At 40.5% G+C, this 26,525-nt stretch overlaps 1 protein-coding gene across 2 annotated transcripts in view; it reads left to right on the plus strand.

Annotated features, from left to right (window-relative positions):
- The window catches only part of GRIA4 (glutamate ionotropic receptor AMPA type subunit 4), a 316,665-nt gene that overhangs the window by 192,782 nt on the left and 97,358 nt on the right, over positions 1 to 26,525 (plus strand). For both annotated transcript variants that reach the window (XM_070751668.1, XM_070751669.1), the window contains exon 4: positions 14,840 to 15,024. In XM_070751668.1, the coding sequence (XP_070607769.1) occupies positions 14,840 to 15,024 (185 nt within the window). The remainder of the gene's footprint in view (positions 1 to 14,839; positions 15,025 to 26,525) is intronic.

Genomic DNA, 26,525 nt, shown 5'->3' on the forward strand with positions numbered 1-26,525 from the left:
GGGTTGGATACCTACAATAGACATCATTGCCTGCCGTGTTAGAAGTAAAATCTGGTTAGAAGTAAAAGCCAGGAGAAATACACAGGAGGACCCAATGAATTTGGAGGCAAGCTGCAGGAAACGAGATGTCAGTTTTTTAATGAATCAGAAGTGGAGTGACTCAGCATCAGTTCTGGGACAGCTGACAGCCTAGTAATTATGACACTTTTATGGACTTTTGCGGTTGGGATGCCTGGTGGGGTGATTTGATTAGATTAATAAAGCCCACTGCAACTATATCGCCAAAAAGGCTTCCAGAGTTGTTAACCTGATCCTACGTAGCTTCTGCTCTGGCAATCTCACACTACTTACTAGAGCCTACAAAACTTATGCTAGACCCATCCTCGAATACAGCTCATCTGTCTGGAACCCACACCACATCTCAGACATCAACACTATCGAAAACGTCCAAAGATATTTCACCAGAAGAGCCCTTCACTCCTCCACTCGAAACAGAATACCTTACGAAAACAGACTAACTATCCTAAGTCTTGAAAGCTTAGAATTGCGGCGCCTAAAACACGGTTTAAGTATTGCCCACAAGATCATATGCTGCAATGTCCTTCCGGTCAAAACTACTTCACCTTCAACCGCAACAACACAAGAGCATGCAACAGATTCAAACTTAATATTAACCGCTCCAAACTTGACTGTAAAAAATATGACTTTAACAATTGAGTCGTCGACGCGTGGAACTCATTACCGGACTCTATAGTGTCTACTCCCAACCCCTAACATTTCTCCCTTAGACTCTCCACGATTGACCTCTCCAGGTTCCTAAGAGGCCAGTAAGGGGCGTACATAAGTGCACTGAGGTGCCTAACGTCCCCTGTCCAATTACCTTTCCTTTTCTCATATATCCTATATATTCTCTCCCTCTCATCCACTCCTCTTCTTTTTTACTTACTATCCCTATATATACTACTTAATGTCTATTTCATTCCATATGTATTGTATATTGGACAAAGAATGAATGAATGAATGAATGAATGAATGAATGAATAAATAAATAAATAAATAAATAAATAAATAAATAAATAAATAAATAATAATGTACCTTTCTGTATTCTAATTGTCCCTAGTTGGTTTCCTGGGTGGTGGTTAGGTCAAGGCTAGCCTTGGGGAAAGGTGGGGAATGTAGATTCTGTGTTTTCTGACTTAATCCTGTCCATACAGTCTGTCTCCGTTTTCTAACCGGAGTTACTTGAGGCCATTCTGGTTGGCAGGCAGGGATTGCTTTAGCTTCTGTGAATGGTTTTTCTTTACCTTCTCTGCGGTCCTATGCTTGGACTGTTGCCTTGCAAAGATGGATGTGTGAATTAGTTCATTGCTCAAACCAGTTTGACCCTGTAAAATAGGTTAGCTTGCCAAGGTAGCTTTAAATGCAACCCAGATTCAAGAGTAATGCAGTTCAGATCAGAGAAGTCACAGGCATTGAGTAGGAATTTGACTGCATTTTGCATATCTGTGTGGTGTCTTAAAATGCAGTTTAGGATTAGAGTCACACTTCATAAAACTTTACAGTTTTAGCTGCTTCCCCCAAAATCAAGCCATGTATTCATTCTAAACTGTTTTTCTCTTACCAAGGAAAGAAAGATGCTGCGATTCAATAATTTTAAGTTTGAATCCAAAAATGATGGAATAAAATTATTTTGCTATGGATAACAAATCTCAAGAGTATGTGGGAGGCCATGAGAATTAATATTCTCACCATTGTGCCATTCTTTAAGGTCCTCTCAAGTTTGTACCAAGCTTTGAGATTACCCAGATACCTGCATTTCAGTTTTAAAAGCCTCCGAAATGTGGAAGGAGTGAAGGATATAAATGTTCCTTAGCTGATCTGCAATACAAACAGAAACCAACATTGTTGGAAGTTTTAATCTGCAACACAAAAATCAGACCACAGCTTTAAAAACAACTATATATATTTTAAACAGAAACTTAAAAAAGGCTTTCCAACGTTTTGCTCTTTGTTCACAAAAACTCAAGGAATAAAAGAGGCATTGACTTGGAAATAAATCTTTTGATGTGATGAAGCATCAGTTGCAAAATTCTTTTTAAGACTATTATTTAAAAGAATGAATATATCTGAATACAATGTAAATAAAAACTCTTTCTCTGTGTGTATATATGTGCACGCATATGTGTACACATATTTAACTCTATTAAACAGCCGCCCCGAGTCTGCGGAGAGGGGCGGCATACAAATCTAAATAATAAATAATAAAATAAAATAAATAAACTTTATATTCAATATATGTGGTTAAGTTCAAAAGTAGTTCTGAAACCTAAGCAGTTTTGGATGCCTTGTTTTTAAGATTTTTAAAATATATTTTGCAATTGTGTATAAGTATTTTAACAAATCAAGTTGAATTAAGAACTGCCTGTTTGCATTTCGGGGGAGTTTTTCTAATGGCTTAATAATATTTCTAGAGTCATTAGACATTCAACTGTTTCTCTTGGTCGTCCCTTTTAATTTTTCCCCTGTCAGTGCATCATTATCAAGATCAAGTATATGCAGCCCATTGCCCGCATACAGTTCTGAACAGCTAATAGCCCACATAAATTTTTAACATTATTATGCATATAATGTGTATACATAATACAGTGGTATCTCATCTTACGAACGCCTCTTCTAACGAACTTTTCAAGATACGAACCCGGTGTTTAAGATTTTTTTTGCCTCTTCTTCCGAACTATTTTCACCTTACGAACCCAAGCAGCTGCTGCTGGGATGAAGGGGTTTCTTTTTTCCCCCTTTTTTGAAGAAAGAAAAGGGAGGGGCAGCTTGGAGGAGTAAAGATTTTGCATGCTTGCAAAGGCACTGAAACGGTGTCTTTTTAAGAAAGAAAAGGGAGGGGAAGCTTGGAGGAGTAAAGATTTTGCATGCTTGCAAAGGCACTGAAACGGTGTCTTTTTAAGAAAGAAAAGGGAGGGGCAGCTTGGAGGAGTAAAGATTTTGCATGATTGCAAAGGCACTGAAACGGTGTCTTTTTAAGAAAGAAAAGGGAGGGGCGCCCCCTTGCCTTTCTTCCTTCCCACTCACCCTTTAGCCTAGCCTTGCTTCTTCCACCTGCCCCCTTTAGCTGCTCCTCCCTGCCCTCTGTTCGCCTCCCTTCTAAAGTTTGGGATTTTCCTGAAGGATTTGCACGCATTATTTGCTTTTACATTGATTCCTATGGGAAACATTGTTTCATCTTACGAACTTTTCACCTTACGAACCTCCTCCTGGAACCAATTAAGTGCGTATGATGAGGTACCACTGTATTATATATTTTATATGTGGCCCTAGACAATTTCTCTTCATTCAGTGCAGCCCAGGTAAGCCAAAAGGTTGGACATGCCAAAACAAGGTACAGTGCTACCTCTACTTAAGAACGCCTCTACTTAAGAACTTTTCTAGATAAGAACCAGGTGCTCATGATTTTTTTGACTCTACTTAAGAAACATTTTCTACTTAAGAACCCGAGCACGGAAAAATTTTCCAGGAAATTTGAGAGCAGGATGAAGGCCTGGCCAGTTTCCTGCCATTCTCTCTTTAATTCCGCCCATCTTGGGCATTTCTGGGCTGCCAGAAGAGCCTTTCGGTGGTGCTTAAGGAGACTTTGGCAGCCCAGAGCAAACGGAGCATTTTCCTTTCTCTGGGCACTGGGAGAGGGAATAAACCACTTCGCTGTGGTGACTCCTTCACGCTTTTCCCCATACACCCGGCGCGAGGTTGCCTCCCAGAGCATCTGGGCGCAGAAAGGGGGCACTCACCTCACCACCTTCCTTCGGCAGCGACCGTCCTCCTCCTCCTCTTCCTCCTCCTCCTCCCACCCAAATTCCGAGCTTTTATTTATTTCCTAATGGGTTTGCACACATTATTTGCTTTTACATTGATTCCTATGGGAAAAATTGCTTCTACTTAAGAACATTTCTACTTAAAAACCTGGTCACGGAACGAATTAAGTTCTTAAGTAGAGGTACCACTGTAGTAGTATACAGATATTTATATTATTTACTCAATAGTGTACGGATCAGCAGTGGGTTTTCCCGTTTCATAGAACCATTAACACCAGCAGTGGGAGGCTCCACCTACTTTCCCAGAATGCTTCTGCGCATGCACAAAAGTGTAACGAGCACAAGTAAGGGCATGCGTGAAATGGTAGTAAAGGGTTTTAGAACCCACTACTGGTACAGATGTTTATAATGGCACCTAATGAAATAATAAAGGTATTATCATCGAAGCTTTTGAGGATTACAGGTCATTTCATCATGCATCAAAAATTACTGAGACTTTAATCCATCGAGAGAGAACGTAGACCAAATTTTTAAGTTTCTTAATCAGTAGTCATCCTTCTCTAGTGAATCCCCTCCCCTGCCATCTTTACTTACTATGCATGATTTGTTCTTACTACAGGGCTCCCCCCCCTCACCCCCATATGTGCCAAGCTTAGAAAAAGATATGCAGCTCGGGTTTTGAAAATGAACTACATCACATAGAGCTGCATTTGATTTACAGGTTTGTTTATAAAGCAATGTCTAGTCTAAGCTCAGCCATGCCTCGAGTAGTAATCTTTAAAATAAGGCACATAATTATTGCCAGCATTCCTAATGGCATTCAGCTAAGTACAGAAAACAGACTATTGAATTGTAGATTTAATAGCTTTGAATTTCAGCAAAAAGAGGGTAGGGGCAAGATTTTTTTTTTTTAAAAAAGAAGCAAATGTGTATTTTTCATAGAACAAAATGTTCAACCATCCATCCTAGTAATCAAATATTCATAACAAAACAGTACCACGGCCGGTTTAAGTACAATAATAATACAAATAAAATCAATTATCTTAAAAGCTCTGGTGAATATAATTGCCTCTTCTCTGGAGTAGAGTGTAGAAACATAGAAACATAGAAGACTGACGGCAGAAAAAGACCTCATGGTCCATCTAGTCTGCCCTTATACTATTTTCTGTATTTTATCTTAGGATGGATATATGTTTATCCCAGGCATGTTTAAATTCAGTTACTGTGGATTTATCTACCACGTCTGCTGGAAGTTTGTTCCAAGGATCTACTACTCTTTCAGTAAAATAATATTTTCTCATGTTGCTTTTGATCTTTCCCCCAACTAACTTCAGATTGTGTCCCCTTGTTCTTGTGTTCACTTTCCTATTAAAAACACTTCCCTCCTGGACCTTATTTAACCCTTTAATATATTTAAATGTTTCGATCATGTCCCCCCTTTTCCTTCTGTCCTCCAGACTATACAGATTGAGTTCATTAAGTCTTTCCTGATACGTTTTATACTTAAGACCTTCCACCATTCTTGTAGCCCGTCTTTGGACCCGTTCAATTTTGTCAATATCTTTTTGTAGGTGAGGTCTCCAGAACTGAACACAGTATTCCAAATGTGGTCTCACCAGCATTCTATATAGCGGGATCATAATCTCCCTCTTCCTGCTTGTTATACCTCTAGCTATGCAGCCAAGCATCCTACTTGCTTTCCCTACCGCCTGACTGCACTGTTCACCCATTTTGAGACTGTCAGAAATCACTACCCCTAAATCCTTTTCCTTTGAAGTATTTGCTAACACAGAACTGCCAATACAATACTCAAATTGAAGATTCCTTTTCCCCAAGTGCATTATTTTACATTTGGAAACATTAAACTCCATTTCTTTGACCATTTATCTAGTAAAGCTAAATCATTTACCATATTACAGACGCCTCCAGGAATATCAACCCTATTGCACACTTTAGAGTCATCGGCAAATAGGCAAACCTTCCCTACCAAACCTTCCCCTATGTCACTCACAAACATATTAAAAAGAATAGGACCCAGAACAGACCCTTGTGGCACACCGCTTGTAACCTGACTCTGCTCAGAATACTCGCCATTAACAATAACTCTCTGATGTCTACGCTTCAGCCAGCTGCAAATCCATTGAACTATCCAGGGATTAAGTCCAATCTTCACTAATTTATCTATCAGCTCTTTATGTGTAACAGTATCAAAGGCTTTGCTGAAGTCCAGGTAGGCAATATCCACGGCACCACCTTCATCCAACACCTTTGTGACATAGTCAAAGAAATCAATGAGATTAGTCTGACATGATTTGCCTTCAATAAAGCCATGCTGATTTGGGTCCAAAAAGTTATTGTTTTTTAGGTGCTGATTTATCCTCTGTATATATGAATGTTTTCAGGAAGGGTATTCCCCAATTATAATATTGCCAAGCCTCCCAAAATTCTGGCTTTATTCATCACCTGCCTTCCCTTTAAAGATAAATTATACTTGTATTTTAATTTGTGTCCTAAAGAGCAAGCAGTTGATGATATAAATGCTATTTAGTAATGATTTGTTAACATTACACGTCTCTAGAAAGTGGGAATGTTGAGAGTATGAGCATCAATTAAAGTGTGCAATCTTGTTTGGTATATATTCTTATTCCTTTCAAGGGTTTTTAATCCCACTCTTTTTCCAAGTGGTTTCCAGAGCAGCTTTATATAATAAAATTATATTATTTGAGCTGTGTCATTCTGGTTCTTTAGCAACTATATGCTGATCAAGCATCCTGAAATTAAATATTGAAAGTAAAGTAAACAAATTCACAAACTCAGCGGTCAGGCAGATGCTCCAAGGATAAATTCGTGAAGAGGAATATTGGGATTCTAATTACAACAAAGATAAATGTTTGCTACAATTTTTATATTGAAGAAGTTTTCCTTCTAGTGTGGGTTGTTGATGAGAAGAGTACCGTTATCTTAGGCATGAAATATATTTGCCACTGATATGTTCAATTCCATCTCTGAGTAACATTGGAATTAGTATTTCAATAAAGGGGATTTAAAATAATAATAAAAAAGAAAATGAAAAATGTATGAAAAATACTCTTTTTCGTTCCTGATCATTACAGGGATACAGTAATGTGGTTTTCCTAGCAATATTATTAGAATAGAATAGAATAGAATTTTATTGGCCAAGTGTGATTGGACACACAAGGAATTTGTCTAGGTGCATATGCTCTCAGCGTACATAAAATAAAATATACATTTGTCGAGAATCATGTGGTACGACACTTAATGATTGTCATAGGGGTCAAATAAGCAATGAAGAAGCAATATAAATAAAAATCTTAGGATATAAGCAACAAGTTACAGTCATACAGTCAACATGGGAGGAAATGGGTGAAAGGAATGATGAGAAAAACTAGTAGAATAGAAGTGCAGATTTAGTAGAAAGTCTGACAGTGTTGAGGGAATTATTTGTTTAGTAGAGTGATGGCGTTCGGAAAAAAACTGTTCTTGTGTCTAGTTGTCTTGGTGTGAAGTGCTGTGTAGCGACGTTTTGAGGGTAGGAGTTGAAACAGTTTGTGTCCAGGATGTGAGGGGTCAGTAAATATTTTCCCCACCCTCTTTTTGACTCATGCAGCATACAGGTCCTCAATGGAAGGCAGGATGGCAGCAATTGTTTTTTCTGCAGTTCTGATTGTCCTCTGAAGTCTGTGTCGGTCCTGTTGGGTTGCAGCACCAAACTAGACAGTTATAGAGGTGCAGATGACAGACTCAATTATTCCTTTGTAGAACTGTATCAGCAGCTCCCTGGGCAGTTTGAGCTTCCTGAGCTGGTGCAGAAAGAACATTCTTTGTTGTGCTTTTTTGATGATGTTTTTGATGTTAGGTGACCATTTTAGGTCTTGAGATATGATAGAACCTAGAAATTTAAAGGTCTCTACTGTTGATACTGTGTTGTCTAGTATTGTGAGAGGTGGAAGGATTGAAGGGTTTCTCCTAAAGTCTACCACCATTTCTACGGTTTTGAGTGTATTCAGTTCTAGATTGTTCTGGTCACACCACAAGGATAGTTGTTCAACTTCCCGTCTGTATGCGGATTCATCATTGTCTCGAATGATAGTCATGTTAATATGTGATGCATAAATGCTTGCTCTTAAGTTATACATAATGAAATTACTAGGATCAAATAGCTGAGCATAAAGTGGACCCTGCACCTGTGGGAATACTCTAGGAAGAAGTGGGGAGGAGGAGGAGGAGGAGGAGGAGAGCATATGGTCCTTACTACAAGAGCTTCCAAACTGACCAATATATGTATGATTTAAAAAATAAACAGAAATAAAATTAAAGTTTAAAAATTACTTAAATACAGTATATGATTGCTATTGAAGTATTTTTCCCCTTTTGTCCAATAAAGCAATATGAAATTGGAGAGGTGGCTTAAATAGTCTGAATAATCAAAAGTGGTACGGAAGCAAAATATTCCTTTTTAATTATACCTCCAGTAAATTCTAAACTGAGAGGCAGTTTGGTGTAGTGGTGAAGGCACCAGACCAGTGACCATGCATTTCAATCTTATGTTAGATGTGGAACACAGCAGAGTGACCTTGGATCCAGCTTCACCTTGAATGGTTGGCAGAGCTAGATTATGTCCCTAGATTCCAAAATAGATTTAGGAAATTAAATCGGATGTAGAGGAATGTTTTTACCTCTTTCTCTCCGAATGGAAGGACATCTAAAATTAAACAGCAGTATGTTTGAAAGCAGGTCTTTCTTCAAGGGGTACATAATTATTTTAGAGAATTCGTTGCGACAATTAAGTGCAGCAGTGGATAGCTTAAGTGGCTTTATAAGAGGTCTAGATAAAATTCACAGCGGTAAGATGAACCTTGTCAATCCTTATTAGTCAGAGTAGTTAAATGGAACATCTTTATAACACAGAATGCTTCTAAGTTCCTTCCGGATATGAACGAGAAACATGTTGGGTAAAGCAAAAGCTCTATTGCCATTTATAACTTCTGTATAAATGTTTGTCTGTCCCTTATTGCAAACAGATTGTGGCTGGGTCAGATTTCTTTATTGTCAGTTTACTGTCAGTAAAGCAAGGGTTCTTAGCCAAGGAATAACCAAGACCACTGCCAGAAATACTAACAGGCCAGTGTTTTTATATACAGGGCAAGCTACTAGTCCAGTGATGGCGAACCTATGGCACGGGTGCCACAGGTGGCACGCAGAGCCATATTTGCTGGCATGCAAGCTGTTGCCCTAGCTCAACTCCAGCGTGCCTGTGTGTGATGGTCAGCTGATTTTTGACTCGCACAGAGGCTCTGGGAGGGCATTTTTGGCTTCCAGAGAGCCTCCGGGAGGATGGGAGAGGGCGTTTTTACCCTCCCCTGGCTCCAGGGAGGTAGTCTGGTCCTATGCCATGTAGGGCTTTATATATAACATGTAGGGCTTTATATATACATAACCAACACTTTGAATTGTGTTCGGAAACATATCGGCAGCCAATGCAGTCCACGGAGTGATGACGAGATATGGGCATGTCTTGGAAGGCCCAATACCACTCGCGCGGCTACATTTTGGACAATCTGAAGATTCTGAACACTCTTCAAGGGTAGCCCCTTGTAGGTTTGCCATCACTATTAAGCCATTGTATAAAGATGTTCTATCCCACATCGCTCATTCTCTGTTAATATTTGTCCCAATTCCTGCTGTAGATATCAACCATCTGAGACAGGGGTCCATGTGAGACAGTCTGTTCTGACTTGACTCCCCAAACATGTCAAATCCTGTGACGTTAACTCAAAGATACCTTTATTAGGAATGCCGGCACCCTGGCAAAATGTTCCTCTCTCAATGCAGGCTATCAAGTCTGAATAGTTGTCTATATTCATCTCTGCACCTTGCCTTTTATCCCTATAGCTAAGGTTGGTCCTTGCTAGCAGCAATGGCTGTTCCTTCCCAAGGATCAGCCCACAAATTTCCACTGCTTTCCTCTCCTCTGCGTTCTGCAAATAAGCTTGTCAGGCACTGGACTCGTCTCTTCCTCCTCTTCCTCCTGAGCTACCTCCAGACCTGCCAAATTTCAGGCAGCTGGTAGTCAGCAGAAGTGGCCTGCAGTACTGCATTCTGACCACTGCAGCGCTGTGTCTCAATTATAATTATATAATTAATATGTGTTACTTAGCACTAAGCTATATCCAACACCAAAGCGCAAATATGAATCATTTGGAGGTATTTCTTATAATAATCCCAGTTATATTGGGGGGTTTTGGAAATTGCATCTTTATGATGTCTGTATCACCAAAAACCTAAGAAAATAAGACAAATGGGTCTTCTATTTCAATATTTGATATGCTTCTCTACCTTTGATATTAGTAGTTAATTTCATCTTTCAGTTAAACAAAAGGGGTATTTTATTCTGAGTCACATTCTTATTCTGTTCAAACTGAAGCAAAGGATTAACTGACAGGGTTGCTATCAAAAACCCAGCCGGTGTTATCAGCTTAAGTGAGTCCTTGTACACATATATAAAATCCTAATGTGCTTTTAAATAGGAAGCTATAAATGGGAGAGATTGGGAAATAAGACTTAAGAATATGTTATTTGGAAAAGGACATAGGAAAAATTGGAAAATATAATTACACACAGGCCCAACAAAAATTTGGAAAGAATTGAATAATTGCACAGTATAACAATTCACAGTGCAACAATAATTGCACAAGGAACAATTCTTTGTTCTTTCTTAGAAGGAAAAAATATCAAGAAACTTGATTTCAGTTTAAAAATTAACCTTGATGGCTGAAATATTTTTTTATCTGTTAAAAATATTTACTTTTGCACAATCTAAGGTTCATATCTGCTCAAGAACTAGTAAATAAGGCTAAGCTCTTTCATCTGTATGTGTCAGATAGGCTAATGCAATGTTGGTCAGGTCAGAACTAAGAATTGTTCATGTATGTATGTACAGTACAGTGGTCCCCCGATTATTGCGAGGGTTCCATTCCAGGACCCCTCGCAATGATCGGTTTTTCGCGAAGTAGCGCTGTGGAAGTAAAAACACCATCTGCGCATGCGCAGATGGTGTTTTTACTTCCGCCGCAGCAGCGAGGAGCCGAAGATTGGGGTTTCCCCGCCGCCCACGCAAACTCCTCGCTGCTGCCGCGCCCGCCACTTGTCTTGTCCGCCCGCCGCTTGTCCGCCGCCTGCCTGCCCGTGCGCCCGCCGCTCACCCGCCCTTCGCCCGCCCACGCCGTTCGCTCGCGCCGCTTCCCAGCTGAGTCCTGAAGCCAGAAGGCAAAGGCGAACTTCCGCGTTTGGCTTCGGGACTCAGCTGGGAAGCGGCGCTGGGGTTTCCCCACCGCCCACGCAAACTCCTCGCTGCCGCTCGCCCGCCCTTCGCCTGCCCACGCCATTTGCTCGCGCCGCTTCCCAGCTGAGTCCTGAAGCGAACTTCCGCGTTTGGCTTCAGGACTCAGCTGGGAAGCGGCGCTGGGGTTTCCCTGCCGCCCACGCAAACTCCTCGCTGATGCCCGCCGCTCGCCCTCCCGCCAGCAAGAGGGGGAAGACCCAGGGAAGCCGCCCAGCAGCTGATCTGCCCGGCGCCATCTACGCATGCGTGGCCATAGAAAAAAGGGCGCGCATGCACAGATGGTGTTTTTACTTCCGGGTTGAAAAATCGCCATATAGCCGTTTCGCAATGATCGGGATCGCAATACCCGGGGGATCACTGTATATATATCCTAATCTCTTAATCCATTCTCATCTAATAATCTAAAATATGTGAATAAACTATTATAGAAACATAGAAGACTGACGGCAGAAAAAGACCTCATGGTCCATCTAGTCTGCCTTTATACTTTTTCTTGTATTTTATCTTACAATGGATATATGTTTATCCCAGACATGTTTAAATTCAGTTACTGTGGATTTACCAACCACGTCTGCTGGAAGTTTGTTCCAAGGATCTACTACTCTTTCAGTAAAATAATATTTTCTCATGTTGCTTTTGATCTTTCCCCCAACTAACTTCAGATTGTGTCTCCTTGTTCTTGTGTTCACTTTCCTATTAAAAACACTTCCATCCTGAACCTTATTTAACTTAACCCTTTAACATATTTAAATGTTTCGATCATGTCCCCCCTTTTCCTTCTGTCCTCCAGACATATTACATGAACAATTTTCCCCCTTGTTCATTTCTTAATAAACTAAAGATGATAGACTTTAATAGATTTTTAAAGAAATCCTCCTCCCCACATCTCATACATTGTTACACAAGGTTTTCATAGAAATGTATGTGTGAGATTATCATCCATATTTTCAATCAGTGAGTTCTGCAATGAAAATATTGCAGTGGAATAGAATTCATTATTTTATTTTATTTACCAGACTTATATAGCAATAGCACTTAGACTTATATATTTACAGCCATTTCTTAAACAGTTTATACAGTAGGCATATTGTCCTCAACAATCTGGGTCCTCATTTTACTAACTTCTGAAGGATGGAAGGCTCCGTCAACTTTGAGCCAGTGAAAATCGAACTGCTGGGAGTCGGCAGAATTAGCCTGCAATACTCCATTCTAACCACTGTGCCACCAAGGTCCTTCAATATGGCACTCCAACAAAGCAATTTAAATCGAATACAAGGCAACTGTTAACTGTTCTTGCCTCTGAAGTTCAGTCCAATTTTGATTTTCTGGGACTCCAATCATTGGCTCTACCTTCCAGAACAGCGGTCACCAACTGGTGGTTTGTGGACCATGGGTGGTCCGTGAGAAAATTTTGGTGGTCCACAGAAAAATTATTTGCAGTTTTTTATATTGCACTAAATCAGGGGCCTCAAACTACAGCCCCTGGGACAGATACATGCAATGCAATACACTTGTATTGCTGCAGAGACTCTCCCCCTTTGAGGTCTTTTTGTGTGAGTCAGAGGGGGACAGAAATTCCAGTTTGGGTCTGCTCCTGGTGCAGGGCTTTGGGCGAAGGCTGGAGGGAACCACCGCTGGTGGCAAAGAACCAGAGGGCCTTGTTCCAGTGGGACTGTATCATGGCCTGGAATTGGCTGACCATCTCAGCCTGCTGAACTTCCAGGTGCTTGTACCTGGCCTTGCCCTCCCAGAGGTCTTCTCTCTGCTTGGAAAGCCTATGCTCCTAGTCCTCAGTGATGTGTTTCTGCTGAGCCTCCTTCTCTGCCAGTTCCAATTTGAACTGAGCCAACTATTTCTCATGGTGGCTGCTTAGCTCCAACAACTGCTTTCTATCTGGGTCCCAAGGAGCCAGGGCAGGCAGACAAGGAGGGGCGAGTAGAGCCCAGCGAAGTGCCACTCAACATGAGTGACATTGAGTTGGCCCCACCCACCCAGCCAGTCATTAGACAGATCACATTAGTGGTCCACTGGATTTAAAATTATGAATTTAGTGGTCCTTGAAGTCCGAAAGGTTGGGGACCCTTGTTCCAGGACATCAAATTCTAACTTTTTAAAAAGTTGCTTTGTTTTATAACTGCTGAATATCTAATAAATCTGCCAGTTGTGTTGACACAAATGGAAGACATTAAGAAATGTGTTGAACATTCAGACTTTATGGAAACAAACCACTATTGTTCCAGCCCTTGAAAAAGCCCTTGGATTTTTTTTTTGTAAAATGGCTAAATTATTGAGATGTAAACAAAAAATCCAAAAGAAGGTAGAATGTTGAATAGATGGTTCCTTGGGAGCAAGTGACAATTTAACTCAACTATTTTGGTGGAGGGTTCCCCCCCCCCCCACAACTTATCCTTTATTATCTTTAAGGAGATACGTTTTGAGACACATTTTTATTTTATGAAAATAAAGTAAAAAATATGACCCTGTCCATCTGTCCTATCTAACAAATTTGTGAAACGATGATAATGCAAATGTTATAAAGACATCGATAAGGCTTAAGATTACCATCTTGCCTGCCTTACTCTATGAATTTACTCATGACAATAAGTGGGTGGATGAGTGAAGAGGCATATAGAAGCATATTTTACGATAACCTTTTCTTCTCAGATGATATATGCTTGTATATTCATGAAAGATTTAAATTTACTTGCATTACCAGTCGAGTAACAGATTATTAAAGTTTGTTGCAAAATCAAAACCAGAAGTACACACAGATTACTGATTCAGCTGGATTCAATAACTTCTTTATAACCATAACAATATATATATTTACAATATAACATGTAGAATTTTTCCTCAATCAGTTACAGGTAACAGAGAACAGTTAGTTTCATTTCAGCAGAGTTCATTAGCACAGAGAGTACAGAGTGGACAGAGAGAGTGAGAGCCACACCCAGCATTAAGCGTCTCAGTTTTGAATCTCTGCACAGACTCAGATGTGTTTAGTTCCCATTGGCTGACTTAGTTGCTACACTTATTCATTGGTTGACTTTGTTAACACTGGCTCTCCCAGTCATGCATATTCTAACACAGATTAATTAATACGTTTAAGATGCATGCTTTCAATACTGCAGCAGCAGACCGTTGCACAGAAACAGAAGGAAAGGAAAAAACAGAAGGGGTTGGGGGGAATTATCCAGAGGAATATTTAGAAAATGGTCTTTCTGAAGACCTTTATTTGCATAGTTGATGAATATGAGTATTTTGATTTATGTGCTACTGTAAACATTACTCCAAATTGAGGCTGAATATTTTGGGTTTCAGTTCACATCAGCAAGCAAGGTTGAAATAGTCCGGACCCTTGATCTTAATCCACTTCTTTTCAATTCAAAAGTCTATCTTATCTGTTATTGCATATTTAATAAAGTGAACAATATTTAAGCAATTGACCGTGTGTGTGTGTGTGTGTGTGTGTTTGTGTGTGTGTGTTTGTCTGTGTGACTGTGTAGTAGGGAAAGAAGAGAAACCACAGTCTGGTTAATTACTATAAATTTTATCTACTTGCCAACATTATAAGAAAGGGGATATTGATTAAACATTTTGATTCACAAAATGCAAAGACTACGTCATTTAGTCTATTGTTTCATTTTCTTTTAGGTTACTCAATACTTCAAGCTATTATGGAAACAGCAGGAGAAAAAAGCTGGCAAGTTAGCGCCATATGTGTGGAGAATTTTAACGATGCAAGTTACAGGCAGCTTTTAGAAGATTTGGACCGAAGACAAGAAAAGAAATTCGTAATAGATTGCGAAGTAGAGAGGCTTCAAAATCTCTTAGAACAGGTAATACTTGCTTTCAATGCCACACATCAGCGTTGTTTTAGAAGTGGACTCTCTTTTTGGCCTTTTATTCTTTCCTGTCTGTCAAAGAGGGCATTTTTCTCATCTCCACTTTTATATATAATCTGCTAATTAGTATTAATAATTGCCTCAATTTTTACTATCAGTGGGAAATTCCAATAAAACAGTGTTTAGATTCACCCAGGAAAATTATGGAAGCAGCGTGTTTTAGGGCTTAATGAAATATAATGGTGGAAGACTTATTGCCTTAAATGTGGGTGAATTTGGTCACAAATAAAGCAAGGAAACAATTCTTCAAACAAAGGAGTCTTCAGAGAGATTTCCTTCAGAAACTCTTTTGACAAATCTCTCCCACAGAATAAATGAATTAGCATTACTGAAAATAGAAACATAGAAGACTGACGGCAGAAAAAGACCTCATGGTCCATCTAGTCTGCCCTCATGCTATTTTCTGTATTTTATCTTAGGATGTATATATGTTTATCCCAGGCATGTTTAAATTCAGTTACTGTGGATTTATCTCCCATGTCTGCTGGAAGTTTGTTCCAAGGATCTACTACTCTTTCGGCAAAATAATATTTTCTCATGTTGCTTTTGACCTTTCCCCCAACTAACTTCAGATTGTGTCCCCTTGTTCTTGTGTTCACTTTCCTATTAAAAACACTTCCCTCCTGGACCTTATTTAACCCTTTCAGTAAAGTTCAGAGAGGAGAATGCAGAGAGTACAAAGTGGACCTGGAGTCACGGCCAGCCTTAAGCTTAAATTTAAATTTCAATTCTCTGCACAGACTCAGAAGTGTTCAAGCTCCCATTGGCTGACTTAATTGCTGACCTTATTAAAATGGCTCTTCCAGGCATAAACATACATGCATACATGCATAAAAATGTGTCTTCATTATTTTTTTGCAACAGTTTTTCCTAAGTACAGTGTTCCCTCGATTTTCACGGGTTCAAACTTTGCGAATAGCCTATACCACGGTTTTTCAAAAAATATTAATTAAAAAATACTTTGCGGGTTTTTTCTATACCACGGTTTTTCCCGCCCGATGACATCATACATCATCGCCAAACTAATAATGTTTGCAAATAAATAACCCAAAAAAATATTATTAATAAATAATTATGTTTATAAATATCAGGATTACCAAGTGTCCTATTCAATGGTGAATACCAGTAATAATGGTGAGTAAATTGTTGTTAAGGGAATGGGAAATGGTAATATAGGGGTTTAAAGTGTTAAGGGATGGCTTGTGATACTGTTCATAGCCAAAATTGGTGTATTTACTTCCGCATCTCTACTTCGCGGAAATTCGACTTTCGCAGGCGGTCTCGGAACGCATCCCCCACGAAAATTGAGGGAACACTGTATTCTTCATTAATCAGTATCTTCACTTTATACATGCTAACTACAACGTATCACAATCTCTATGGTTTGTTTGTTATGAAACACAAACATTGGGAAAGGTATAGAAACTCCATTTATTCACCCATTCAAATTATTTTCATCCATGTCTTCTTCTAAAAAAGATTCTCAGAGCAGAGAACAAAAAATAATTTAAAAAAATTTGCGTTTAGATTTATAATTTTAAAGACATGACAAAGATTGAGACAAGGGAAGGAAAATAGTGGTTCTGACTTGCCTGTACTGCTGAAACAATGTAGGCTGAGGGTCAGTGTAGTCCCATATTACATGTTCAGTCTGATGTTTCATGAAAGCATGTGGGTGATGTTGGGTCAGCCATTCTCTCTCGGCGGTAGGAAGGAGGTAATGGGAAACTAGTTTCAAAATCTTACCAAGAAAACTACAGGCAGACTAGGATATGAATACTGATTTAAAGGCACCAAATGTACACGCATAAAAATATGTCTTCATTATTTCATTTTTTATTTTATTTATTTATTTATTTATTTATTATTGTTGTTGTTGTTATTGTTATTATTATTATTAATTAGATATTTTTAAATAAAGTTTTATTTACAAGGATATATATACAGTAAATACATCGAGGTACAGACAGCAATATAAAAACAAAAGTTTGTATATCAAATTTTAGGCAATATGCATTAACCAAAGACAGAAGACAAAACAGAATAGAGCGAAACAATCAGAGATGGGGAAAAACAAAACAAACACACAGGACATACAAACAAAAAACAAAAAAATAAGGGCGGGCGAGTGTACGGTAGATCTATATTGAAAATATGAACTGAAAATATTCTCAATAGCTCATTACAATATAGCTAATATTCTAAATTATGCATAAGTAAATGGAGTGTTGCATATAGTGAAGCCAAGAGATTTTGAGTAAATCATTTTAGTTTTTTAACCTATATCTTTATCTCATTTATCTGTTAAAAAAGAAGTGTTTTTGACACCAGATATATATCTATATATCTATATACTTGGGATTTTTTAATGTTTAATGGGCAAGTTGTTCTTTTTTTCTAGCCAGCGATAAAAGGGATCCCAGCAATTGTTAAATAGGGATTGGTCATTGTTTCTAATTTCCAAGGTTAATTTAGTCATTTCTGCGCAGTATTTGATTTTTTCTATTATTAAATCATCATGGGGAATGTCTTCGTTTTTCCACCATTGAGCAAATACTAATCTAGCTGCTGTGGTGATATGGTTTACTTGACTTTTAAGGACCTTCTGCCTAAGAATACCTAAAAGAAAGCATTCTGGTGTTAATTTAAAATTTAAGATTTCATCCAACCAGATTCCTATTTTCTTCCAGAAAGCCTGTGATTTTTCACATTGCCACCATATGTGGAAGTACAGTCATACCTCGTCTTACGAACCTAATTGGTTCCCGGGGGAGGTTCGTAAGACAAAAGGTTCGTAAGACGAAACATTGTTTCCCATAGGAAACAATGTAAAGTCAATTAATCCGTGCAACAACAACAAAAACCCGCAAAAAAATGCTGCCGCCCGGCTGTCACCTTTTACAACAGCCGGGGGACTTCCCAGCAGCCTCCCGAAGCCGAACGCCAAACCCGAACTTCCGCGTTCGGCTTCGGGAGGCTGCTGGGAAGCCCCCCGGCTGTTTTAAAAGGTGACAGCCGGGTGGCGCGGCTTCCCAGCGGCCTCCTGAACCCGAACTTTTGCCGAACTTCCAGGTTCGGCGTTCGGGAGGCCGCTGGGAAGCCCCGCTGCCCGGCTGTCACCTTTTAAAACAGCCGGGGGGCTTCCCAGCAGCCTCCCGAATGCCGAACCCAGAAGTTCCAGTTTGGCATCCGTAAGACGAAAAAAGTTCGCAAGAAGAGGCAAAATTTTTCTGAACCCTGGGTTCGTATCTCGGATTGTTCGTAAGACGAGGGGTTCGTATCTTGAGGTACCACTGTACGTGCCTTGTTCTTTTTGACATTTCCAGCAGGTAGGGGACAATTTTTTTATTTAGTTTAGCAAGTTTTATAGGGGTGATATGCCATCTGTAGAACATTTTAATTTAATTAGATTATTTTTTTGATTTATATGCCGCCCCTCTCCGAAGACTCGGAGCGGCTCTTTATTTAACATATGGCATTTACATGGACTAGCAATATAAATTAACATTTCAACTAGATTAGTAGAACTCAATAAAATATAAATGTTAAAAAACATCTATGTTCAAATATCAATGTCTAGGCCAGTGATGGCGAACCTTTTTTCCTATGGGTGCCAAAAGAGCATGGTTGGATGTTATCGCACATACAGTGGTACCTCTACCTAAGAACACCTCTACTTACAAACTTTTCTAGTTAAGAACCGATTGTTCAAGATTTTTTTGCCTCTTCTCAAGAACCGTTTTCCACTTGCAAACCCGAGCCTCCGAAACTGTAACTGGAAAAGGCAGGGAGAAGCCTCTGTGGGGCCTCTCTAGGAATCTCCTGGGAGGAAACAGGGCCAGAAAAGGTGGGGAGAAGCCTTCGTGGGCCCTCTCTAGGAATCTCCTGGGTGGAAACAGGGCTGGAAAAGGCATGGAGAAGCCTCTGTGGGGCCTCTCTAGGAATCTCCTGGGAGGAAACAGGGCCAGAAAAGGTGGGGAGAGGCCTTCGTAGGCCCTCTCTAGGAATCTCCTGGGAGGAAACAGGGCTGGAAAAGGCATGGAGAAGCCTCTGTGGGGCCTCTCTAGGAATCTCCTGGGAGGAAACAGGGCCAGAAAAGGTGGGGAGAAGCCTTTGTGGGCCCTCTCTAGGAATCTCCTGGGTGGAAACAGGGCTGGAAAAGGCATGGAGAAGCCTCTGTGGGGCCTCTCTAGGAATCTCCTGGGAGGAAACAGGGCCAGAAAAGGTGGGGAGAAGCCTTCGTGGGCCCTCTCTAGGAATCTCCTGGGAGGAAACAGGGCTGGAAAAGGCATGGAGAATCCTCCATGGGGCTTCTCTAGGAATCTCCTGGGAGGAAATGGGGCCACCCTGTGGTTTTCCCAATTGAACGCAATATTTGCTTTTACATTGATTCCTATGGGAAAAAATGCTTCTTCTTACAAACTTTTCTAAGAACCTTGCCAAGGAACAAATTAAGTGTGTAAGTAGAGGTACCACTGTATGTGAGTGCCCACACCCATAAATCAATGCCTTGGGAGGGAAAAACACCTTTCCCTGCCCCCTGGAGACCTACTCGAGGCCAGGAATAGCCTGTTTCCCAACTTTTGGTTGGCCCAGTAAGCTTGTGTTTTGCCCTTCCCAGGCTCCAAAGGCTTCCCTGGAGCCGAAGGAGGGTAAAACGCCCTCCCAGAGCCTCTGTGCAAGCCAAAAATCTGCTGACCAGCAAACACATGCACGTTGGAGCTGAGCAAGGGAACAGCTCATGTGCCAGCAGATATATCTCCATGTGCCATCTCTAGCACCCATGCCATAGGTTCACCATCACTGGTCTAGACCATCTAACTATTGAAGCACGGTGTTGTTTCTATTAAAAATAAATCAGATACTGGACTGGTATATGTTCTTAGTTTACAGCCGGTCACAATATGATCTACAGTTTGACCCTGAGCGGAGGATACTATACTCCATTTATGCAGAGAGTCCCAGCAGACACCATGTGAGGTGCAAAGTCGATTCAGGATTGTCCATTGCTGATGTGGTAATTCAAAGCCAGGAACCTTTTTTGTAGGGTCGTTTATATGTCTTCCTATAACTAGGCATTCAGTGACCCATTTGGTTTTCCATAGGGAATTAATGTTAAAAATATTGGGCAGTTGTTGTGCCAGTGGAGGCTTCCTGGATTTGAGTCTTCCTGCTGATAAATGAGGAAGGTTGGTATGAATCGGTAGGAATAAGTTGTTCATCATTTTTCTGTTTTCTCTCACTAGTGCGTCTTGCCGATGGTGCTATATGGCTCAGAACAGAAAGCCAGCAAATTGGAGTGGTTTTAATACATTGTCCTGGTGTTGTTGAGTGTGGTATCTAACTTATTCGTATGGCATCTGTTAGACTCTGCAGAGACATAATATTGTGCTGGAGAGTAGATCAGCGCAAACTGTGGATGGCAGCTAAAGCTTCCCGTTTAGTTCCACATAATTTCTGAGTATGTTGCTGCTAGTATTTATTTTTGTCTTATTCTTTAGGTGTTTCTTGTAGGAAAGAGTCTGTTCCAACATTACTCCAAGGTACTTTGGATGGGGATCATAGGGGAGTAAGTTGTTATTTAAGTAGACTTTTCAGGACTTTGTATGTTAGTTTGTTGTTCATATGCTAGTTTGTTGTTCATATGCTAGTTTGATGTTCATATGCTAGTTTGATGTTCATGTGCTAGTTTGATGTTCATATGCTAGTTTGATGTTCATGTGCTAGTTTATTCTTAAGCACAGAGATGCTGGCGCTAGCAATGAGCCTCCAATCAGTGAAGAATTTCCCCAAGATTTTAAGATCTTTGGACAGAAGGCTGTCAGCCACTTCCATGTGTTTTTTCTTGCACTGCTATAGTTATAATTTAAGGTTTATAATCCTTCCTTAGCATGCAACTTGCAACAACAAAATTACATGTGAAAACGAAGTTTCCATTCCCTGTTGACAGGGAAGTCATATAAATTTATTTATTTATTTTATTTATTTATTGGATTTATATGCCGCCCCTCTCCGAAGACTCGGGGCAGCTAACAGCAAGCATAAAACAACGTACAATAATAATCCAATACTAAAAACGATTAAAAACCCATTAATATAAAAAACCAAACATACATACAGACATACCATGCATAAAATTGTAAAGGCCTAGGGGGAAAGGGAATCTCAATTCCCCCATGCCTGGCGGCAGAGGTGGGTTTTAAGTAGCTTACAAAAGGCAAGGAGGGTGGGGGCAATTCTAATCTCTGGGGGGAGTTGGTTCCAGAGGGCCGGGGCCACCACAGAGAAGGCTCTTCCCCTGGGTCCCGCCAAGTGGCATTGTTTAGTTGACGGGACCTGGAGAAGACCCACTCTGTGGGACCTAACTGGTCGCTGGGATTCGTGCAGCAGAAGGCGGTCCCTGAGATAATCAGGTCCGGTGCCATGAAGGGCTTTATAAATTACTGACTTTAACTTCCTTTTGTGGGAATGAGTTCACAAATAAAAAAAATATGCATTGTATAAAAAGAAATTTCACCCTTTGTCTCAATAACATTGCAGACTCTTGGATTATTCCAGATTCTAGTCTAGAAGAACAGGAAAAGCAAGCTATTTCAAATCATTTTTTATTATTATAATCTGCAGACTGTATGCAGCTTTGTGCTGGCATTACAATCTTTTTGCAATTCGACAAGTAGAATATTCTAGGGCTTGAGACTTGGCCTTTGAAGGTGAAAAAGTTGCTTCCAGGCACATCGGGTTGTTATGTCGAAACTGTCAGAAGCTTTTTAAAGCAGCTGCATCTCTGATCAAGATGGATTAGCTTAAGGGGCTGCCAATGCTTTGAAACACCTTATCTTCTGAAATCTAAAGGATGGTACAGCCTGATGACAGAGCATCATACATTTCTATAAAAACATTATGAGTGGCAAGTTTAATTTCAGTCTCTCCCTGGCAGTTCCTAACATTGTCTTTTTCTTTCAGTTGACATTTTCAGTAAGTGTTCAACTATGTCCTTCCCCGAATCCATTTCCTCAGCTAATTCAGACTCAGACATATATTTTTCTTAGAATTCCCTTGTCTTCGATTTCCATCATTTAATCACATTGATTGTCATTTGCCATTTTATGACCAATCCCCAATCACAGCTTCTAATATGTTACTGTGTTCCATAAGTATACCAAATTTAATAAAAGCATTTCAAGCTACTTACTGAAGCAGAGTGATATTGCTAATTAGTTTTTTTAAAGAGAAATAGATAAATATTACTCTTCTTCATGCTTCAAATGGATGATAGTGCCCTTCAGTTTTGCCTTTTCATTTATTTCCTTTATTGATCAAAACTTTTACATAGGAAGGAGCATCAAACTCATAAGATTGCAGTGTTATTAAATCAGAGACCAAGGCAAAGTTCCAATTTATTAATACAGCCATGTATTTGGGTGAAACCCAAATCCAAAATCCTCCGGGTTTCACCACCCAGTTGGAAGTTCAAGTCCTTGCCCCCACATCCACAAATCCATCACGTTGTCCAATCTTCTATTGCCATGCCGGCAGAGTCCACCCATCTCCTTCCATACAGGTGCAGGGGTGCAAAAACAAAGGATGACCTTGCTCCTTGAGGAGCATCAGAACATCCACATCAAACTCAAAGTACCCCAGGAAGGTCTGCCATAAATTCAAAGGGTCATTAAGTTCAAGACCGCCTGTAGTTCTCTTGAACATGCACCTTTCCTGCGTCACATCACTCTACAAAGTCAGGCTAATTTCATTCATTTTTACTGTTTTCTTCTTCTTTCTCTTAGATTCACCTTTTTAAAAGAATCTCTCTCTCTCTCTCTTAAAGGATGTTATTCACCACTTTCACATCTTAATTATCACGAGTAGTTTTTATGTCTAATACACATTATAAACATGAGTAGAGCACCAATCGCACCATCCTGGTTGCCAAATTGATATTTTTTTACTGTAGCTTGTGGGTGCCTCATCGAGCTAGTGCCTTTCATGTGCCATGAAGTCTGAAGATGTGTTGACCTTACGATCTACCAATTCTACCTTTTAGTAAAATAGATAGAAACATAGAAGATGGACGGCAGAAAAAGACCTCCTGGTCCATCTAGTCTGCCTTTATACTATTTCCTGTATTTTATCTTAGGGTGGATATATGTTTATCCCAGAAATGTTTAAATTCAGTTACTGTGGATTTAACAACCACGCCTGCTGGAAGTTTGTTCCAAGCATCTACTACTCTTTCAGTAAAATAATATTTTCTCATGTTGCTTCTGATCTCCCCCCCCCAACTAACTTCAGATTGTGTCCCCTTGTTCTTGTGTTCACTTTCCTATTAAAAACACTTCCTTCCTGAACCTTATTTAACCCTTTAAGATATTTAAATGTTTCGATCATGTCCCCCCTTTCCCTTCTGTCCCCCAGACTATACAGATTGAGTTCATTAAGTCTTTCCTGATACGTTTTATGCTTAAGACCTTCCATTATTTTTGTAGCCCGTCTTTGGAACCATTAAATTTTATCAATATCTTTTTATAGGTGAGGTCTCCAAAACTGAACACAGTATTCCAAATGTGGTCTCACCAGCGCTCTATATAGTGGGATCACAATCTCCCTCTTCCTGCTTGTTACAGTTTGGTTATCGGACTCAGTCCTACCTTCGTTCTCTGCTAAGACAGTTTTGGCATATTTTGTCCAATATTTAAAATCCAATTTTAAATCATGCCATTAATCTCTAATTGAAAAATAACTTTTTTTTTTCAAATCAACGTAGGTTGCCTATGTCCTATCCCACCAATCAGGAGATGTACTAATACAACCTCAGGATTCGTGCTTCATTTAATGGACATTTAAATTAATTCCCAAGGTCATAAATAATGTGTATCCTATACTTAGGGATTGAAAAAGAGTTGCCTATGTGAATTTTGTTTTTTTATTATTAAAGATCTGAAAACAAACTTTGTCCTTACCAGATGTGACTTGCAGCAAACGAGTGCCATCTAGTGGTTTTGCCAATCGTTTTATTATGCTGCTATGTTTTAAACAAGATGTTGAGCTTTTTGCCTCATTAAAATATGAGCTGGAGATTTTATCTGGTTTTCTTTTTTAAAAAAAACAGGCAATCCTAATTGTTTTCAGAGTTAGTGAAGATGTGAATAATCTGAAAAATAGAGTTCGTGTGGAGTATTTCTAAATGAAGCAGAAATGCTATAATGCAGAAATAAATGTTATGTCAGTGTGGAAAACAATTCAGTTTTATTATTTTATTTTAGTATGTATTGCCTTAATGTTATTTCATGTATCTAGACAAATTAAAGATAAATAGAGGCTCTGCAGATATTGAGAGGGTTAATTTTTTTTATGAATTCTCATAAAATTGTTCAGTTATTGGTTTTATACCGAATGATGATCATTCAGATTTTAACAGTAAAACATGATGGTTTAGTTTCACTGTAGCTTGTTAGTCAACTTTCCCCAGCTCACTAACTGCCAAACGCGATTATTTATGGCTGGCATACAGCGTTGCTTAAATTGTTGACTCAATTTCACATCATTATTCCAATGTGTTATATTTTTATGCCTTCACTGCCTATCTGGATATATAGAGATGGGAGTGTAATCATTTAGAAGAAGGGTTGGTTTTATTCTTACTAATCTTGCAGGACAGGGCCAGAATCAGTAGACTGAAATTTGAGGATTCAGGCTACATAGTATGATGTGTTTTTCTTGGCAGTAATTGGTGTCAACAAATGAGGTGAGTTGCCTTGTAAAATGTTATAGGCTAAAGCCTTCTGGACAGCCATCTGTCCAGAAGGCTTTAGCAGATCCTGGACTGAACAGGAGGTTGGAGTAGCTGACCATGAAGATAGAACATGGAATAATAGAGTTGAAAGGGCCCTTGGAGATCTTCTAGTTCAAACATCTGCTCAAGCAGGAGACCCTATTTATTTATTTACTTATTTATTAGATTTGTATGCTGCCCCTCTCCGTAGACTCGGGGCGGCTCACAACACAATATGCCAGTGATGGCAAACCTTTTTTCCCTCGGATGCCGAAAGAGCGTGGGCTTGCACTGTCGTACATGCATGAGTGCTGACACCCATAATTCAAAGCCTAGGGGAGGACAAAAACAGCTTCCCCCACCCTCTGGAGGCTGGAAACAGCCTATTTTCCAACTTCTGATGGGCCCAGTAGACTCGTGTTTCGCCCTCCCCAAGCTCCAAAGGAACCATCCCCCTGGAGGCTCTCTGGAAGCCAAAAACGCCCTCCCAGAGCCTCTGTATGAGCCAAAAATCAACTGGCTGGCACACATATGCACGTAATGATGGTTTTCAACTGTATGATTCTAAGGAAAGAATGTAGAACAAGGGGGCTCAAACTTCAACCCGCGGGCTGCATGTGGCCTCCAAAGCCATTAATCAGGCCCGAGCAGGATCATGAGGCCGCCTTGCCTACATCACCCTGCTCACTCTTTGGTTGAGCATAGGACTTACCTTCGTGAGCCCCATGGGCTGCAACTGAATGGTAAAGCCAACAGTTTTGGCCTGCAGAGATGTGCTGGAGGTGGGGGAGGTAAAAAGTGTGGTGTACAGATGCCCAGGAGGCCAAAAACTGGGCGTAAACAGCCTGTTTTTGGCCAGAAAACCCAGGCCATTTTCTCCCATTTTTGGCCCGCAGAATGCTTCTGGAGGTGGGGGAGGTAAAAAACAGTGTGCCCAGATGCCCTGGCAAGCAAATAATGGGCCAGTTTTTCACCTCCCCTACCTCCAGAAGATAGATGGTAGGTAGGTAGGTAGGTACATGGATGATAGATGGATAGATGGATAGATGGATAGATAGATAGATAGATAGATAGATAGATAGATAGATAGATAGATAGATAGATAGATGGATAGATACCGTGTTTCCCCGAAAGTGTCTTACTTTCTTTTTACCCTCAAAAGCCCCACTACGTCTTACTTTCGGGGTATGTCTTACATTGGAAAAAAATTGAAAGGGTCCTTTCAGTGGCGCAGCAGCGAGGAGGTGAAGATTGGGGTTTCCCCTTTGCGTGGGCGGCGGGGAAGACCCAGGGAAGGTTTCTTCGGCCACCCAGCAGCTGATCTGCTCGGCAGCGCAGCAGCAGCCCTGGCAGTGGTTCCCTCGGCAGCGCGGTGGCAGGGAGAGGCTTGCGGCCGCCGAGCAGGTGGGAGAGCTCGGCGGCAAGGCACAAAGGATTTCCCTCGGTGCACGCGTGGAGCCGCAGACGCGTGTCGGGGAAGCGTGTGTCTGGAAGGGAGGAGCCGCTCTGCGCAGTTGGGCAGCCCCACCTGCCTGCCGGAAAGGAGGCGGGCGAAGGAGGGCGCAGCTCCTGCTGCTCGCCTCGGAGCCGGTCGGCCTCGCTGGCCGCTTGCAGCCAAGCCTCGGCAGGACTCGGTTACTGGGACGAGCGCCTTCGCTGCAAGCCG

The sequence above is a fragment of the Erythrolamprus reginae genome, chromosome 4, assembly GCF_031021105.1.
Source record: "Erythrolamprus reginae isolate rEryReg1 chromosome 4, rEryReg1.hap1, whole genome shotgun sequence".
NCBI classification, from domain to species: Eukaryota; Metazoa; Chordata; class Lepidosauria; order Squamata; family Dipsadidae; genus Erythrolamprus; species Erythrolamprus reginae.